Source organism: Trichechus manatus, unplaced genomic scaffold (genome assembly GCF_000243295.1).
Source record: "Trichechus manatus latirostris isolate Lorelei unplaced genomic scaffold, TriManLat1.0 scaffold00096, whole genome shotgun sequence".
Classification (NCBI taxonomy): Eukaryota; Metazoa; Chordata; class Mammalia; order Sirenia; family Trichechidae; genus Trichechus; species Trichechus manatus.
Window position 1 is genome coordinate 9754360 of NW_004444032.1, and position 19449 is coordinate 9773808.

Consider the following 19449-nt stretch of genomic DNA (forward strand, 5'->3'; position numbering starts at 1 on the left):
TGAGATATTTCCATCACCATTAACTCCCCCTTTGCCCCTCCCTCCCGCCTCTGGTAACCACTAATAAACTTTATTCTCTATACACTTGCCTTTTCTTGTCTTTTTATATAAATGAGGTAATACAATATTTGTCCTTTTGTGATTGATTTATTTCACTCAGTATAATGTCTTCAAGCTCCATCCATATTGTTGCACGCATCAAGATCTCATTTCTCTGCTGGCTGAGTAGTGTTCCATTGTATGTATGTACCACATGTTGTTTATCCATTCATCTGTTGATGAGCATTTAGGTTGTTTCCACCTTTGGCTATTGTGAATAGTGCTGTAGTGAGTATTGGTGTACAAGTCTATTTTTGACTCTCTGCTTTCAAGTCTTTTGGGTATATACCTAGGAGTGGAATTGCTAGATCATGTGGTAGTTCTATTTTTAGTTTTTGGAGGAACCGCCACACTGCTTTCCACATCTATGCCATTTTGTATTCCCACCAGCAATGGATAAGTTTTCCAACTTTCCCACATCCTCGCCAGCATTTGTTATTTTCTGTATTTTTTATCTTAGCCATCCTAGTGGGAGTGAAACAGTATCTCATTGTGGTTTTGATTTCCATCTCTGATGGCTAATGATGCTAAGCATCTTTTCATGTGTTTGGTGGTCATTTGAACATCCTCTCTGGTGAAATGTCTGTTCAAGTCCTTTGTCCATTTTATGATCAGGTTATTTGTCTTTTTGTCTAAATCTCTTGTTAAATAAATTGTAAATAAACAAGTGCCAGCTAATAAGCAACAGTAAGATACTGGTTAAGTAAATCTATACCTTGTCAACATGATTGAAAATTTCCTAACTATTTAAAATGATGGAGGCCCTGGGTGGTGCAAACATTTAATGTGCTCAGCTGCTAACTGAAAAGTTAGAGAGGCTCCAGTTCAACCAGAGGCATCTCAGAAGAAAGGCCTGGCAATCTACTTCTAAAAAATCAGCCATTGAAAACCCTATGGAGCACAGTTGTACTCTGACTGACACACATGGGGTTGCCTTGACTTGGCAACTGGTTTATTTTAAAATGATGGTATGTGGGAATTAGAAATGTATGTATGGAATGATGTTGATTGAAAAAGAATAGTGCAAAATTTCAATTGATTACAGCTTTGTTAATACTTCAGTGTACAGGAATTAACAAAGACGAGGAAAATTTGAAGGGAAAAACTTTTTCCCTAAAATTGCTTTATAAACTATTTTAAAGGTGGGTGAAGTATATGGTGTTCCATAAACTCTTTCTGGGCAGGGCAGATGGAATTAGAATAATTATAGGGATCAACCTAAGGCAAGCCCTTGACCAAAATGTAGAAAATAATGATTAAACCAAAGTGGGCAAGGACTTGTAGCAGAATGACTGTGATACAAATCTGGAAAACTTTACCCAGAGCAATTGCACCTGCGCAGCAACATCTTTTTATAAGGAACTAAGACCTTGCCTTCTCCCATCACCAGCCTACCCGCTTCTTCCCCATAGATATAACTAACTGTGTAATAGTCACCTACGACAGGTCTTCACGAACTAGAGAAATACAGATTAAATGGGAATTGGGTCTTTCTATAAAATCTACTCACTCTGCCCTACCTGGGATATCAATTCCACCCATTTTCAAATGCTTTGCTGAAGCTTACTCCTTTAGAAAGCCCCAGTTACTCTAACCCCTCCGTTTCTCCCCAGCTTTAAATACTTACATAGCCTTTCTCTTCTGTACCAGTGGCAGTGTGCAAGCTTGTCCACACAGCCCAGGAAACAGACATCACGGATCTCTTTGTGGGATACCTTAAAATAAGGATAGATTTAATTCAATCAGAGCAACAAGGAACAGTTTCACAAGTAAGAAACACTGTCGTAGTCTATGTCAATACAAAATCACACACACAAAAAGGGTGAAGGGCTACCTTTAGGTTTCTATTCATATTCTTTTCATGTGCAACTTGTTCTTTCAGTTGGTCATTTAAGAAGAATTTATGGAAACAAAATACAAAACCAAAACAAAAGATTATCCATTGATTTAATGTATGCTGTTTAAGTTTAAGAGTAGAATGTGTTGGCCAGGTTCATTAACCAGAATTCTCTGAGAAAGTGGTTTTAGAATCGCTGGTCTGGCCCATTCATTTGGTCCTTAATGGTACCCTTCCTTGTGATTTATCTTTAATTGTTGACTTGTATTATTTTTAACCTTTAGTTTGATAAAAGTTACCTTGATTTTCAAGGCTTACTTCCTCACCTAAACTTAGGGAGATTTCTGCACATCCCCTCTGGCCAGCTTGAGCAAGTGAATGAATAAAGACTGCAGAAAAATCTAGAACAGTAGTGGTAAAAATAAAACTGTGGTAAGAATCAAAGTTCTTATTTCAATATTGGAAACCTCTGCCAAAAAAGGAATAGCTAAGGAAGAAATTTCTGAAGGGCAGAAAGAACTAAGGATTTAAAGTGAGGGGACTTGGTTCTAGCCCTAGCATTGCCACCAGCTAGCTTTGCCCTGGGACTGGTAACTGACAACCTCTCTGATATGGTTTTCTCATCTACCAGAAAGGAGATTGGACTAGTTGACCTTTAAAATCCACTTCTAAGTTTCAGTGACTCTAAATTCTGTAGTTCCTAATTTCCAGGCTTCAAATCATGTTCATGATACCGCCCATTTCTTGCCTGCCTGAGAGGCAGCTGGGCCCTGGCACAGGCACAGAGGCCCATTCCTCTTATAGCCATTGGCCCTGACCTTGGCGAGTCATCTCACCTCTCCAGGTCTCCTTTGGCCACTCAGCCGTGAGGAGGACGGAGATGCCTGGCTGATTCCTGCCTGTCTCACACGGGTTGTAAAGGCCAGTACAATTTTACAAAGGATGAATCCCTCCAAGGAAGATCTTGCATGAGTAAAATATTTCAATATTTCTGCTGTAATTATCGCTATAACATTCAGGAGTCATGAAGGATGAGAAGAACAGGAGCAGGTGTAAGTACGCCTTGTATTTATGGTAATGGAGTAGAAAGAGGCCTTGGAAGGCATCTAGGGACCCACTTCATTTACAGATAAAGATGTGGGATTCAAGAAAGCTTAAGTGATGAACTCAAAGCCACAAGCCTAGTGTGTGGTATGGTTGAAGCCAGAGCCTGGCTCTCCTGACTCGCCATCCAGTGCTCACTCCATTGCACCAAAATGGGGGCCCTGGAACTAGCTCTTGATTCTCAAAACCTTCAACAGGATGGCTTCTGGGAAGTAAGCATGTATACAAGGTCTGTTCTGATTAAATGTAGAAAAGTTACCCAGGAAAATGATTCAGTTTAGGCAAACTATGGGAACAGTCAAGGAGCCAGGGTGGCACAAGTGGTTTGCAATCGGCTGCTAACCTAAAGGTTGGCAGTTCAAACCCACCCAGAGGCACCTCAGAAGAAAGGCCTGGCAAATTGCTTCCATAAAAGATTATAGCCAAGAAAACCCTATGAGCAATTCTACTCTGTAACACGTGGGGTCGCTATGAGTTGGGGATCAACTCAGCGGCAGCTAATAACAAAAGCAACAATAGCAAGAGGTCAGACAAAAGACCCAACAATCAGATGATCCTCAAAAATCCACTTTTTTTCTTTCCAACTCCCTCTTCATCAGAGGACTAGAGTCAATTTGCTTTGAGACAGCCTAGCAGCAGATTAGTACAAGGGAACACAGAGAAATCCTAAACCTCTGTCTAAGAGAGCAGAGATTAGTCTGGCTCCCTTCTCCCAGTTCAGGGAACCTGCAGTCGCAGCCAGAAATGTCTCACCAACGAGAGAAGCCCACACTGGGGTGGAAGGAGAGTGTGGTCTGTCATCTTCTCACCTTTTTCATTATCACATTCAATCCAGATTTCCAGATTTGTGATCTCTAGTTCTCCCCGTAAGGACATCTGTTATAATTTGATTTATTTATTCAGTCCATATTAATTAAGTGCCCAGCTCTATGGGAGGCACTGTCATAGGCATGAGAGCCAGAGACAACTTAGACACGATTTCGGGAGCCTTTGTCTTTTTAGGGTCTGGAATTCCTTCCTGAAACTGCACAGAGTATAGCTGGCACCTGTCTATGTGTATTTTTCTGGGGACAGGGTCCTTTTATCAAATCTGTTACTTAAAACAGTTAACCACTATGGTGAGTTGTAGACTGAAACTGTTCTTCAAGTATCTGCTGTCTTGCTCAGTGTCCCCAACTTGCCCATTGAGGCATCCTGCCCAACCCACTGCCCTGAGGGACGTTGTGGCCTCTAGGTAGCTGGATGGGGATCACTTTGGCTATGTCACTATCCCCCTGCATTCTGGTAACACCTAGTGTACCTCTGCTAGTTCTGTGGAAGCAGGTTTGCAGAAGAATAGCTTGGTAAATGCCTCCCATGAGAATTTTGGTGTTAGTCCAGCATGCCATTGGATACAGAAATTCAGAATGTAATAATTGCTACTTGGCGGAATAGGAGCAGATGTCCAGACAAACCATAGTCAGAACTGAGGCTTCAGTGGTGTTGACGTTGCAGGAAAAGCTATTTTCTTTTTGCCTGTTGTGTGTGTGAGTGTGAAAGTGGCTCACTCCTGCGGATGGTGTGTTGAGTTCTATTCTTTCTCCCCCTATAGAGAGAAGACACGGGTCAATGTGTAGACCTTCTCCCTCTCCAGCGTCTCCACCCTCCAATTCCAGGACGTCACTAGTACAGGTGAAAACAAAAACCAGTTTCAGCGGCCATAGCTCTGCCAGCAGCACCTCAAAGCCATTCAAAACGCCCAAAGACAATCTACTTACCTCCAGCAGCAAACAGCACACAGTCTTTTCTGCAAAAGGATCAAAGGATAAACAATGGTGAGTGCTGGGTGCTGGGGAGACAGCCAGCAGCTGTCTGTCCCCAGCTGTTCCCGTTTCTTGGCCCTGTCACCATGGGAGACAGTGTTTACCCTCTGGCTTTGTTTCTGGGCATCATGTCCGGGAATTTGGGGAACTGAGGAGGGAAGAGACAGGAAAGCAGAATGATGTAATGAGAAACCCACACGCTAGAAGGAAAGGGGGACCGTAAGATTGGCTTATGCCTGACAGGGAAGTTTTTCTTCTCTTGAGAGCTGAGCCAAGTTGTGTCTAAGAAAAGGGTAACAGAGAAATATTCCTCAGTTATACAGTCACCTCTCAATTTTCTGCCCCAGTAAAGAGAAGCATTGGGGTAAATAATCAAAAGCACAGACTGTGGGCCCAGTGAGAAGTGAAGCCATGGTCCTGCTCCACAGAGCCTCCCTGCCGTGAGCAGCCAGGTGCTAGCAGAGGCAGGTAATTGGGTGCTGACACAGGAGGAAGAGAAAAACCAAGGAGAATGTTATCCCTTTGATGGGTTGGGAGAGAGCTAGTTACAGGTAACTGTGAGAAATCAGAGGCTTTTGGTTTATCTTTCTGTCTCAGTCTTTACCAAAGAGTCAGAAGAGGTGACCTGTGGAACGGACAAGTAGGAAACCAAACTGAAAGCAAGGACAGGAAGCCAAAAATGAGTGTCTTCCAATGCTGACCCATCAGGTCAAATGCCCAGACTCACATCTTAGAACACTTAACCAAAACCAGGTGCCATCAAGTCAGTTCTGACTTATGGTGATCTCATGTGTGTTAGAATAGAACTGCACTCCTTAGGGTTTTCAGTGACTGATTTTTCAGAAGCAGATCACCAGGCCTTTCTTCTGAGGTGCCTCTGGGTAGACTGGAACCTCCAACCTTTTGGTTAACAGCCAAGCACGTTAACCATTATTACCACCCAGGGACTCCTGGAACACTGAAGGACTGACTTATTACAGAGCCTCTAGCCTTATCCTTTAGGCCTGATGAAGTCAGAAAAGGGGATAAATGTGAAGCTCACCTAATATATTTATATATTTAAAGGAAATAAGATTGTTAGTTAATGATCATTATTTGCACTTAACTTCATACCCAGGAAACCCATGGAGTGAAACCATCCATCTATTGGTTTGTCATTGCACACTGGAAATTATGATGACTTTGTAAAGAACTAATTATATTAGATTAATTAAGAGCCTCTTATGATACAGGGTAAAGGTTAGAGATGATTGCTGAGGACGGGCATTTCCTGTCACCAGGCCCATCTGAACATCAGGGACAAGCTTTTTTCTCTTCCAGTTCTTACGATCTTGGGTCCATCCTGTAGGAGGAGATGCATAGCTGGTTAGGGAAGGCCAAGCCAGAGAATGACCGTTGGTGACCTCTATGCCTGGCCACCAGGAGTGTGGAGCCAGGAGTGTGGAGTGCCCTGTTCACTATTCCACAGTGCCTGTTATCAGTGACTCGGAGAGCACCTAGAAGTTTGTTTGCCAAGGCAGCATAGTGTCCTGATATAAGCACAAGCTCTGGAATTACTGGCTGTGTTCAAATCCCAGTTTGGGTGACTTTGGGCAAGTTACTTGATTTTACTGGGCCTCAGTTTCCTTATCTATAAAATGGGACTAATAATGGCTCTACCCTCACTGGTCTGTTGTGAGGATTAAGTGAGCTAATTTTTATAAAAGTGGCCAACACAATGTTTGGATCATAGTACACATTCAATAAATATTTGATGATACTGCTGTTATTGACACTTATCATGTCTGCCAAAGGATAGTGCTCCTATAACCTGAGGTAAAGGTTGAGAAGTCAAATCTCTCTAAAAAAAATTAGAGAAATGACTCTTCAGACTCAGACTGAAGTTAAAATGGAAAAGAATAAAATAATTTATTTAGCCAGAAATAAGCTACAGAGAAACCAAATGTGGAGAGCCTGGCAAGGGGCTCCTAAGCCAGGAAGAGATTCAGGGGCTCATGGAAGATCATAAAGTGAACTTTCCTTGTGAAAGAGCAAAACTGGGGTCTCAGGTGATCCCAGGAATGTGAGACACAGCACAAAAAGAAGTCTCCCAGGAAGCAAACGTTCCGGGAGACCTCCGGGTTTAGATCAGTCTCTACCTTCTATTCAGTCCAACTCTGCACACACTTACTAAGACCTGCCATGGGCAGGGCCTCTGCAGCTATAGGCAGAAAGTGTTTTTGAAAGAATCTGAGGAAACTAGCCAGGGTCTAGAGAAGAGAAACTAAAATTATTGCAAAAAGGGAAAAAGCTTCAAAAATTAGAGTGTTTACATTGTGTGGAAAACAGAAAGCTAATGGGTGATTTACCTAAGTAGGTAAATATTATGAAGGCAGAACAAGAGGTGCACCAAGAACGAGGCTGAGCTATTGATTGCAACAGTCTCCTAACTATTCTCCTCTCCATTCTGCCTGGCTGTCATCCATCTCCTCACTACTGCCAGGAACCTGTGTCAGGGAAGAGCTAGAGTCCCTGAGGCTGAGAAGATGTGGCTTGGTGGCTCACAGGTCTCAGAGGTTTTCCCAGAGTGCAGTGTGGAAGAACGCACATTGAGTGAGGGGCAGGAAAAATGGGTTCAAGGCCTGGCTCTGCTGCTAACTTTCTGTGTGACCTTGAATAAGTCACTTAACCTCTCCCTGAGTACCATTTTTAAGCCTGAATATGTTGTGCTTCTAAGTCACAGTCCTCTCAAAAACTGTCAAAGATTCCTCACTGCCTAGTGAATTAAGAGTTAGCCCCCCAGCCCAACATAAGGAACTCTCTACAGTCTGGCTGAAAACATCCTAATCCAATCCTGATCATCCTATGCCACCCCATTACTCCAGCTGTCCCCCCAAAATCTTCCCCTGGTACCTCTGCCTAGAACATCTGTAAAAATGGCATAAGGGTAGCGTCTGACCCCCTCCAACTTCATGGTGGGGAAGAAGGACCAAGATCAACAGCCCAAGGCTCATTCCTATGAAGCAGAAGTCAGGCATGCCACCTCTCTCCACCATCTTTACCAATTCTGACACCATCTGTCCCTCCCACAGCACTTGCTCCTTCTCTGCTGGGTTTGATAATTCATTGCAATGGTCACACAGAACTCACAGACCATACTCATGATTATGGTGTTTATTAGGGAAGTAACAGGTTACAATTCAGGTTCCGGAATGCTCTGGATACAGTTCTTCCATCAGGACAGCCTCTTCTACCGTAAGCCTTAGCCCGAAGGCACTCAGCTTTCTCACTCTGTGGGCTGGAAAGCCCAGTGCACCGTCTCCTGCCGCTCTCTCCTGCTGCCATTTCTTTGCCACCGCTTCTCTGCCTTTCCTGCCTTGGTGGTGGTGGGATCCTCTCTCTCTGGAATTGGATCTCTTTTAAGGCAAAACTGACCAATCCCCTTGGTGGGCCCAATTGCCTTATTTGCACAGTCCCAACCAGTCACTTGGGTGGGAGTTACAAGACTGTGGTGAAAAAGGCCACACGAAAGCAATCCATCATACCACGGCATCCATCTGTCTTCATTCAACATTTAATGAACACCTACTATGCACCACTGAACACCTACTATGGCACCTTTGTGCAGGTTAGAAAAAGGCTTGGATACAGTCCTGTACCAGGGTGCACAATTGGCTAATGGACTTTACCACGTCTTTGCTTCCCTAGCCAGGCATCCTAGTGCAGTGAATAACCTGTACAACCGTACAGTGCAGCTCTGAGGATACAAAGTTAAATAAGACACAGACACTGTCTTAGGGAGTCTGTAAAAAGTGATATAGCTAACACAGAGTACAATGTGACAAGGCTATGATATTGGTAACACAGAAAAAGGGCACCTGGCTGAAGACTCAAAAAGTTTTTCAGAAGAGGTTACACTTAAGCTGCATTGGAAGGACAAGTAGGAATGAACGAGACAAAGAAGCAGGGAAGAGTGTCCCAGACAGAGGGAACAGAATGTGTAGAAGTGTTTGTGTCATGGATTGAATTGTAGCCCCCCAAAAATGTATCAACTTGGTTAGGCCATGATTCCCAGTATTGTGTGGTTGTCCTCTGTTTTGTGATTGTAATTTTATGTTAAAGAGGATTAGGGTGGGATGGTAACACCCTTACTAAGGTCACATCCCTGATCCAATGTAAAGGGAGTTTCCCTGGAGAGTGGCCCGCATCACCTTTTATCTTACAAGAGACAAAAGGAAAGGGAAGCAAGCAGAGAGCGGCGGGCCTCATACCACCAAGAAAGCAGTACCCGGAGCAGAGCACGTCTTTTGGACCTGAGATTCCTGCACTGAGATGCTCCTAGACCAAGGGAAGACTGATGACAAGGACCTTCTTCCAGAGCTGACAGAGAAAGAAAGCCTTCCCCTGGAGCTGATGCCCTGAATTTGGACTAGTAGCCTACTGGACTGTGAGAGAATAAATTTCTCTTTGTTAAAGCTATCCACTTATAGTATTTCTGTTAGAGCAGCACTAGATGACTAAGACAGAATTTGGCTCCAAGAGAGTGGGGTGCTGCTCTAACAGACACCTAAAATGTGGAAGCGGTTTTGAAACTGTGACTGGATAGAGGAGCAGCAGCGGCGGAGAACCAGCAGCAGCAGAACCAGTATGCCAGTGCAAGATGGCGCTGGAGCTGACCCACGCGGAGAGAGAGCTGAGTGCCTGTGTGCAGGAAGCTTCTTGGCAGAGTGGGGTGCCTCCAGGCACTTATCATCGGTGGAGCTACAGAGCTTTGGAACACTTGCCCCAGCAGGGCAGATGTGGGTGTGAGGCCTGAGGGCCAAGAGGCCAAGAAACCAGGAAGCAGAAGCTGAAGAGACAAGGAACACAAGAAGCTGAGCTGCCTCAGTCTCAGAAGGTATGACCAGGACCTCTGGGGTTTCAAAGGGTAGAGCCATGGCCTCTGGTGTTTCTAAGGGTGGAGTCACCACTAAGATGGACTAGGAGAATGATGTGCCTAAAGCTGGCGGAGCAGAGTTGCTGCCCAGTGGGCCTAGGAGGCAGAGCTGAAGCCCAGGGCTGAGGGGCCTCCACTCAGAATCTGGAGACCGTGGGCAATACCTAGAGTCTGGAGGGCAGGGCTATTGTGTAAATTGTCTCAGACAACAGAGGATTATTTTCAAAGCCTTGAGGACTAATGTAATGTGTTCTGCTGACTTGCTTGGTGCCTATTATGCCTTCTTTCCCTCCAATTTCTCCTGTTTATAATGGAAATGTCTAGCTTGTGCCTTCCTGTTGCACCATTGTACCTTTGGAAGCAGATAACTTGTATTCTAGATTTCACAGATGAAGAGGAATTTTTGGATTTTGGACCTGGAGTTGAATTAAGACTTTTGCTACGATATGATGGGATGAATGTGTTTTACATGTGGCAAGGACATGAATTTTTGGGGGGCCAAAGGGTGGAATGACATGGATTGAATTTGTGCCCCCCAAAATGTGTCAACTTGGCTAGGCTGTGATTCCCAGTATTGTGTGGTCCTCCATTTTGTGATTGTAATTTTATGTTAAAGAGGATTAGGGTGGGATGGTAACACCCTTACTAAGGTCACATCCTTGATCCAATGTAAAGGGAGTTTCCCTGGAGTGTGGCCTGCTCCACCTTTTATCTTACAAGAGATAAAAGGAAAGGAAAGTAAGCAGAGAGTGGGGACCTCATACCACCAAGAAACAGTGCTGGGAGCAGAGTGCGTCCTTGGGACCTGAAGTTTCTGCACTGAGATGCTCCCAGACCAAGGGAAGACTAATGACAAGGACCTTCCTCCAGAGCCGACAGAGAGAGAAAGCCTTCCTCTGGAGCTGATGTCCTGAATTTGGACCTGTAGCCTACTGGACTGTGAGAGAATAAATTTCTCTTTGTTAAAGCTATCCACTTGTGGGATTTCTGTTAGAGCAGCACTAGATGACTAAGACAGTTTGCATGTGGGGAGAGGCAGGAGATGGAGCTGGGTAGCTGGGCGTGATTATGAAGTTCCACTGTATGTGCCAAGTTCAGGAGTTTGGACCTCACTCTGAAAGCCACATGGAGCCGAGCCGTTAAAGGAGCAGTTTTCAGTTATAGAAAGATCACCCAGACAGCAGTATAAAGGATGCACTGAGGGGCCGCTCGGGAAGCGGCAAAGGCAGTGAGGACGACGTTGTTATGTAATCTGGTGAGGCGTGATGACAGCCTGAAGCAAAGCAGTGGTGATGGGCAGGTAAAGAAGAGGCCAAGTAAATGCAGAGACCAAAGTTTACAAGTGGTTACCAGGGGCGAGTGGGAGGGGGAAAAGGGGGATTTATTGCTTAAGGGGTACTGAGTTTCTGTTAGGGTGATGGAAAAGTTTGGCAACAGATGGTCGTGATGGTTGCACAACATGGTGAACGTAATTAATGTTACTGGATTGTACCTGTAAAAATACTTGAAATGGCAAATGTTTTGTTACATATACATTTCAGCACAATAACATTTAAAAAGAGGGGGAGCCAGGTGTGAGAAATATTAAGGAGGAAAACTCCACAGGATTTGGGGGCCAGTTATATGTAGGGTTTGGAATAAAAAGGAAGAGTTTAGGTTGATGTGCAGTTCCTGGCTTGGACAGTTGGGCGACTGGTCCTGCCACTTCCCCAAGAGAAGGACAGAAACGGGCCAGAGTTTACGGTGGGGAGGAGAGGGTGAGTTGAGCTGAAGAGTTCAGTGAACTTAGAAGTACCTGAGAAACAGCTACATAGAGATGTCCAGAGAGCACTGAATGTTTGGAAATAGAGGTCAGGAGAGAGGTATGAGTTGGGAATAGAGATAAGAGAGTCATCAGTGTAGACATGGGATATGAGTGAAGCCTCCTATGGACAGATGTGGCTTGAGAGCGGGGGCCGAGGGCAGGGTCCTGGAGAATGCGGTACTGGGGAAGAGGAACCTGAGGAAGCAGGGACTGTCAGTCCAGTGTTCTTCCCACAGCATCCTATTCCCTTTCCTTCCCAGCCAAAATCCTCATCGTTCTTCGCTGCCCCTCTCCTCTCGAAGCCCTTCTCTTATTCATCTCCTCCTTGCCAGCCACCTGTCCTCCTCCTTTTAACCACCATACTAAAGGAAAAAAAAAAAAAACGCGTTGCTGTCAAGTCAGTTCTGACTCGTGGCAACCCCATGTGTTACAGAATACTGCTCCACAGCGTTTTCTTGGCGGTAATCTTTATGGAAGCAGATTGCCGTGCCTTTCTTTCAGGGTACCACTGCATCAGTTCAAACCGTCAGCCTTTAGGTTAGTTATTGTTGTCCGTTGCCGTCGAGTCGATTCTGGCTCATGGCGACCCAACATTTGCAGAGTAGATCTGCTCCATAGGATTTTCAAGGCTGTGACCTTTCTTAAGCAAATCTCCAGGCGGGTCTTCTAAAGCACCTCTGGGTGGGTTTGAACCACCAACATTTAGGTTAGTAGTCCAGTGCTTAACCGTCTGCACCACCCAGGGACCTTTAACCCCCATAGCACTTAATTTTTCCCTCACTTGTGATGCTTTCTGTGGTCTGCCATAGATCAGCGTGCCTGCGTTCCTCCTGCTCAGTAGTAACTGAAGGCCTTCCCACGTGGTAGGTTCTTTTTTTAAAAATATATATATATTTTTTTATTGTACTTTAGATGAAGGTTTACAGAACAGATAGTTTCTCATTAAACAGTCAGTACACATATTGTTTTATGACACTGGTTAACAACCCCACGACATGTCAACACTCTCCCTTCTCGACCTTGGAGGACCTTTTTTTTTTTTGGTAAAAATATACATAGCCAAAGATACACCATTTCAGAAATTTCTACATGTACAATTCAGTGACATTGATTACATTCTTCCAGTTCTGCTGCTATTCTCCTTTAATCCTTTTCCAAATAATTCCATCACCATTATCTTCAACTCACTGGCCCCTAGGCTTCCCATCAAACCTTTTGAGTTGCTGTTGTCAATTTGATCTCACATAGATAATTCTTTTTTTTTTTTTTGTACCTTAGATGAAGTTTTATAGAACAAATAGTTTCTCATTAAACAGTTAGTTCACATATTGCCCTATGACAATGATTAACAACCCCAAGACATGTCAACACTGTCCCTTCTTAACGTTGGGTTCCCTATCACCAGCTTTCTTGTCCCCTCCTGCCCTCTAGCCCTTGTCCCTGGGCTGCTGTGCTTCATTAGTCCCTTTTTGTTTTATGGGGCTGTCCAATCTCCAGCTGAACAGTGAACCTTGGGAGTGACTTCACCTCTGAGCTAAAAGGGTATCCAGGGGCCATACTCTTGGGGTTTCTCCAGTCTGTCAGGCGAGTAAAGCTGGTCTTTTTCTGTGAGTTAGAATTTTGTTCTACATCCTTCTTCAGCTCTGTCCAAGACCCTCTCTTGTGATCCCAGTCAGAGCAGTCAGTGGTGGTAGCCAGGCACCATCTAGCTGTACTGGACTCAGTCTGGGGGAGGCTGTGGTAGTTGTGGTCCATTAGTCCTTTGGACTAATCTTTTTCTTATATCCTGTTCTCTTCATTCTCCCTTGCTCCCGAAGGGGTGAGACCAGTGGAGTATTACATGGTAGGTTCTTACTGACTCTACAAACATGGTCCTCTTGTCAGTAAATACTTGTTGAACCAAATGGAATTGATCAGACCATTGAGAGGGATTGTGAAATTTCCATTCCTGGAGACAGTTAACCTTTCGTCTTAGAATTGTTTGGACTAGTGCTGTCCAACAGAAATATAATGTGTGCCATGTGTATAATTTTCTAGTATCTACATTTTAAAAAGTAAAAAGAAACAGGTGAAATTAATTTCAACAATATATTTTATTTAACCACATATATCCAGAATATTATCATTTCAACATATAATCAATGAGATAGTATGCATTCTTTTTTTTTCACAGTAGGTCTTCAAAATCCTGTGTGCACTTACTGTACATCTCAATCTGGACACTGAATTTTCATCAGAAATACTTGATCTGTATTTAGATTTCATGAAAATTAGAGATGATAAAGTAAATTTACATATCCAAGGTGTTCCAGACATATGTAAAAGTTTCTAATAACAATCTAGTATCAATTTTTTAAATTTTAATTAATTAAAATTAAATAAAATTTAAAATTCAGTTCTGCAGCCACAGTAGCCACATTTTAAGCGCTGAATAGCCACAAGTGGCCAATAGCTGCCATATCGGACAGTGCAGGTCTAGACATAGAGGCCAGGTGACCTTGGTGGTTCTTTGATTCAAAGGTGTGTTAACTGAGCCCCTTGGATCTCCTTAAATTTGGTTGTAAGGTAGTTCTTTGATTTGAAGGTGTGTTAACTTAGCCCCTTGGATCTCTTTAAATTTGGTTGTAAGGTGAAAGGAACTTTCACCCCTTTCTCATCTTAGCCTGGGGCCGCTGGGTCTGTCAGTCCTGGAGGAAGGACTTGGCAGTGCACAGAACCTTCTGCAGCCCAGAGTTCTGTTCCACTGCTCACAGTCAGCCCTGTGTCTGTGGTGATGTTGTTGTCAGGTGCCATCAAGTCGATTTTTGACTCATAATGACCCCATGTAACAGAGCCGAACTGCCCCCAGAGGGTTTCCTAGGCTATAATCTTTATGGGAAGAGGAGGCCTAGTGGTGCAGTGGTTAACATGCTTAACCTAAAGGTGGGCAGTTCGAACCCACCAGCTGCTCCTTGGGAGAAAGATGGGGCAGGCTGCTTCCATAAAGATTACAGCCTTGGAATCCCTATGGGGCAGTTCTCTTCTGTCTTACAGGGTTGCTATGAGTTAGGATCAACTCAGCAGCAACAGGGGAATCTGTACAGGAGCAGATCCACAGGTCTTTTCTCCCTCGGAACCACAGAGTGGATTCGAACAGCCAACCTTTTGGTTAGCAGCAGAGCCCTTAACTGCTGTGCCACCTGGGCTCCCAGTGAGCTCTGTATTGGCCTCTAAAGGCCAAAAGCCTGAGGACAGTGGGCCGTGGCCTTTAGACCAGATATCACAGCAGGTCGGGGTGCCCTTTCCCAAATAGTTCAAATTCACGTGTACAGCAAGCAAAACACCACTCCTGAGATCAGGCCGACCTGCTGGCATTCTAGCACAGGTTAAATGGTATGTGGTTTTGTAATTTTCTCCCTTCTGTAGACAGGTAGGTTAAAAAATAACTCTTCATTAGAAGAAAGGGGAAAAGCAGAGAGGGCATAACCCTGTTACCAGATCTGTTTCCTGCGGGTCTGCCTGACAGCAGCGAGCCCCCTCTCCAGAGTGCACTGCCCTGCCTTGGGGAACCCCTGAAGAAGCTCCATCACCCCCACCCCACCCCACCCCCGCTGCTGCAGGAGGCTCCAAGCAGATGCAGCCCCCAAGTGACCTGGGAAATTAAGGCTGTTTAGCAGTTTTGAGCTAAGATGAGCATTTCAGCCCTTACCCCTGGGACCCCGCACGGCCAGGGGCCTGGGCCCCGGGCACAGTGACTGAGTGAGCCAGCCTGGTGTTCCCAACCACTGTCACCCTGGCCACCCTGGCCCAGCACTGTGAGTTGATGGGGGAGCTCCCGATGGTGTGGGCAGATGTTAGGGGGTAGGGGGGCAGGGAGGAGGCTTTCTTCTCTGGATGGCTTGTTGCCTTCTCTTTGGCCCTTATCACCCGCACGTGTGTGTTGAATGCTAAATATGCTCTGCTATTAAAAATGCAAGAGATGAGCCTGCTGCTCCAGAAGGAAAATGAGCCAAAGCAAAAGAAAAATCAGCAGGCTGGTGGCTTCCTGCGTGCCCTGCAGCACATGGGGTGGGGGAGGCCTCCCCTCAGGTAGGCGGGGCTCCTTGCCTAACGCTGAGAATAGAGGGGCGGGGCCCAGAGGCCCGGGGCCTGGAGTGGAGTGGAACTGCTTTGGAAGCCTTCCCTTTGCTTCATGGAGAGGGAGATGATAACCTTGGCCCAGTGCCCACCCCTGGGAGAAGCGAGGCTGACTTATCTCTTCTTACCTGATATTGGCATGAACTGGGGGCAAGACCACGGCTCAGGATTGATTGCTCCAGAAAACTAGGGCGTCCTCTCAGGGATACAACACAGTCTGGGAAATACTAGAGACCTCAAGTGCTGCAGATCTCTCAGGTAACTCTCCATAGAGTCCTCAGCCAGATTCCTGCAATAGCCTCTACCTGTCTCCATGCCCCTCGCCCCGCCCCTCCTCCAGTCCACACCTCACCAGTGCATAAGTGTCACTGCCCTACTCAGAATTCTTCAGTGGCTTCCTGTCATCTGCATATAGACTAAAATGTTAACCCCTTTGGAGGTGGAGGATATGATCTGGCCTTTACCAAATGCTACTGCCAATATTTGAACCCATTCATTTTCCTGATGTCCTAATCTATTTGTTGTTGTTGGCAACTCACAACAACAACATGCTCTATGGAGCTAATTCCAATGTTGTTATTTGGTGCCATCAGGTCAATTCTAACTCACAGTGACCCCATGTGACAGGATGAACTGCCCCATAGGGCTTCCTACACTTTGGTCTTTACAGGAACAGATCGCCAGTTCTTTCTCCCACAGAGCCACTAGGGGGTTCAAACCCCCAACCTTTCAGTTTAGCAGCCAAGCACCACCAGTGGTAGAATTTTCGACTTTTATGTGGGAGCTCCAGATTTTATTCCAGGCCAGTACACCTCATGCACAGTCGCTACCCGTCCCTCAGTGGAGGACTGCATGTTGCTATGGTGCTAAATAGGTTTCAGCAGAGCTTCCAGACTAAGACAGACTAGGAAGAAAATCAGCCAGTGAAAACCTGATGGATCACGACAGCCCAATCTGCAGCCAGTCATGGGGATGGCACAGGACCAGGCAGCATTTTTTCTGTTTTGCATGGGGTCACCATGAGTCCAAGTTGACCAAATGGTAGCCAACAACAACAACAAATAGCTGGGGAAGGGAAAAGCAAAACTTGTCATGACAGAGAGAAAATTGTTTAAAATTGTTTAACCCTCTGACCCTCAGTTTACTACTTATCTATAAAATTGGGGGTGAGGGCGAGTACGTAGCCTACTGCCCAGGGCAGGTAGGTGCTCAGCGCGTGTCACCTTAAGCCTCGCCACCTTCACCTTCATCACCACCCTGACTCTTCTGCTGGGAAGAGAGACAGCAGGTTGGTCCTTACCTACAGCATTCGCTCTTATCAAGAGCTGGTGTGAGCTGGTTCAGTTTTTATTGCGTTATATGATTTAACCTTCACTGAGCACATTAATTCATGCAGCAAACATTTACTGAGCCCTTCCTAAGTGCCAGATAATGCATATAGTGCTGGGCTCATTGCAGAGGTGAACAAGGACAACGTTCTTACCCTCAGGTCGCTCACTGTCTGGTCAGGACAGATAGACAAAAATAAAACCTTACCATTTGACACAATTAGGAGTCTTTGGGTGGTGCAAATGATTGAGCACTCGACTACTAGCCAAAAGCTGATGGTTCAAACACACCCAGAGGCCCCTCGGAAGACAGGCTTGGCGATCTGCTTCCAAAAGGTCACAGCCTTGGGAACCCTGTGGAGCAGTTCTACTCCGAACACATAGGTGCCATGAGTTAGAGTCAACTCAGTGGCAACTAACAACAACTAATAGAGAAAATAAAATAATAATAAATACATAAATAAAATGAAAGAGAACTATTTGACACAATTAGTGTGGCAGAAATACATGGGAAGGAACAGCTAGCACTGAGAGAGGCATTGCATCCAATCTGGACAGATGGGGAGTGTCCACTAAGTCCAGGGGGAGGGGCATACCAGCAGAGGGTACCGCCTAGCCAATGAAAGGCGCAGGGCCAGGCAGGAGCACTTACTCTTCAAGGAGTGGTGAGAAGTTGAGCCAGGCTGTCTGTCAGAGAAGGGCAGGAGGTATTGGGCAGCCAGGCTATGAAGGACCTCGTGTAGTGGCCAAGATAGTTGGTCTTGGTACTTAAGAGCAGTGGAGAAACTGCAAAGACTGTAAGCAGAGGCATGGCATGAGCAGATTTGTATGCTTGGAGTTGTTTCAGAGCACTCAGAGAGGCAGAGGTGGAAAGACCAGTGATGGGGACTTTTATCATGGTATAGGCAAGTGCCAGCACGGCCTGAACTGACTGTGGATAGAGGGGGCTGTTCTAACAGCTGTAAGAGGTAGTCTTGTTAGATGGACTTGTGACTGAATGTCAGGGAAGAGCCAGGGTCTCTAACTGCTGGATGGTGATGTTGTTCACATAATTGTTGTTGTAGATGCCATCAAGTCAGTTCTGACTCATAGTGACCCCAAGTGCAACAGAACGAAATGCTGCCCAGTCCTGTGCCATCCTCACAGTCATTGCTATATTTGAGCCCCTTATTCAGCCACTGTGTCAGTCCATCTCACTGAGGGTCTTCCTCTTTTCCACTGACCCTCTACTTTACCAAGCATGATGTCCTTCTCCAGGGACTGGTCCCTCCTGATAACATGTCCAAAGTATGTGAGATGAAGTCTCACCATCCTCGCTTCTAAGGAGCATTCTGGCTGTACTTCTTCCGAGACAGATTTATTCATTCTTCTGGCAGTCCATGGTGTATTCAGTATTCTTCGCCAGCACCATAATTCAAAGGCAGCAATTCTTCCTCGGTCTTCCTTATTCATTGTCCAGCTTTTGCATGCATATGAGGCAATTCAATATACCATGGCTTGGGTTAGGCGCACCTTAGTCCTCAAACTGACATCTTTGCTTTTTAACACTTTAAAGAAGGCTTTTGCGGCAGATTTGCTAAATGTAATACGTCGTTTGATTTCTTGACTGCTGCTTCCATGGTTGTTGATTGTGGATCCAAGTAAAATGAAATCCTTGACAACTTCAATCTTTTCTGTTTATCATGATGTTGCTTATTGGTCCAGTTGTGAGGATTTTTGTTTTCTTTATGTTGAGGTGTAATCCATACTGAAGGTTGTAGTCTTTGATCCTCACTAGTAAGTGCTTCAAGTCCTCTTTACTTTCAGCAAGCAAGGTTATGTCATCTGCCTATTGAAGGTTAATGAGTCTTCCTCCAATCCTGATGCCACATTCTTCTTCAAATAGTCCAGCTTCTCAGATTACTTGCTCAGCATACAGATTGAGTAAGTATAGTCAAAGAGTACAACCCCGATGCACACCTTTTCAGATTTTAAACCACGCAGTATCCCCTTGCTCTGTTCCAATGACTGCCTCTTAGTCTATGTACATGAGCACAATTACGATCTTTTAAAAAATAAAAGCATGTTTAATTCGGGAGAAAAGTTTCATGAGTTTGCTGTGGGTCAGTGTGAAGACTGGAATTTTGAAGATTTAAAAAAATATGCGTAGTTTTCTGAATGGAGGTGGTTTAGGTGCAGGACTGCCTGTCCAGCACCAAATTCCAATTGTGAAAAGGAGAAAGTGAGGTGAGTGGCACCCGGGCCTCTGAAAGGGGAAGGGGACCCCTGGGCAATCTCTTTCTGAAGGAAACTCTAGGGGAGCAGAGGCTGGGTCGCTGACGCTAGCCACGCTGCTGGGCCCTCTCCTCACCCCCCAGAGTGCTCATAACAAGCTTCTGGAAAGCAAAAGGGCAGGAGAGCGCACTTTCCTTCCACTCTCAGGCCCAGGCCGGGAGTCCAGGGAC

General features: G+C 45.3%; 1 protein-coding gene and 1 long non-coding RNA gene across 5 annotated transcripts in view; one reads left to right on the forward strand and one right to left on the reverse strand.

The window, feature by feature from the left end:
• ATXN7L1 (ataxin 7 like 1) overlaps positions 1-19449 on the forward strand; it is a 287619-nt gene that overhangs the window by 227862 nt on the left and 40308 nt on the right. For all 3 annotated transcript variants that reach the window (XM_023737059.1, XM_004382608.2, XM_004382609.2), the window contains one exon: positions 4632-4854. In XM_023737059.1, the coding sequence (XP_023592827.1) occupies positions 4632-4854 (223 nt within the window). The remainder of the gene's footprint in view (positions 1-4631; positions 4855-19449) is intronic.
• Positions 138-4888, reverse strand: LOC111821668 (uncharacterized). 2 transcript variants are annotated; one of them, XR_002825011.1, is made up of 3 exons: positions 4798-4888; positions 1727-1814; positions 138-307 (listed from the first exon to the last, which is right to left on the reverse strand). It is a non-coding gene; the product is annotated as an uncharacterized LOC111821668 (long non-coding RNA). The 2 variants fall into 2 exon arrangements; XR_002825010.1 differs by lacking the exon at positions 4798-4888 and adding an exon at positions 4495-4636.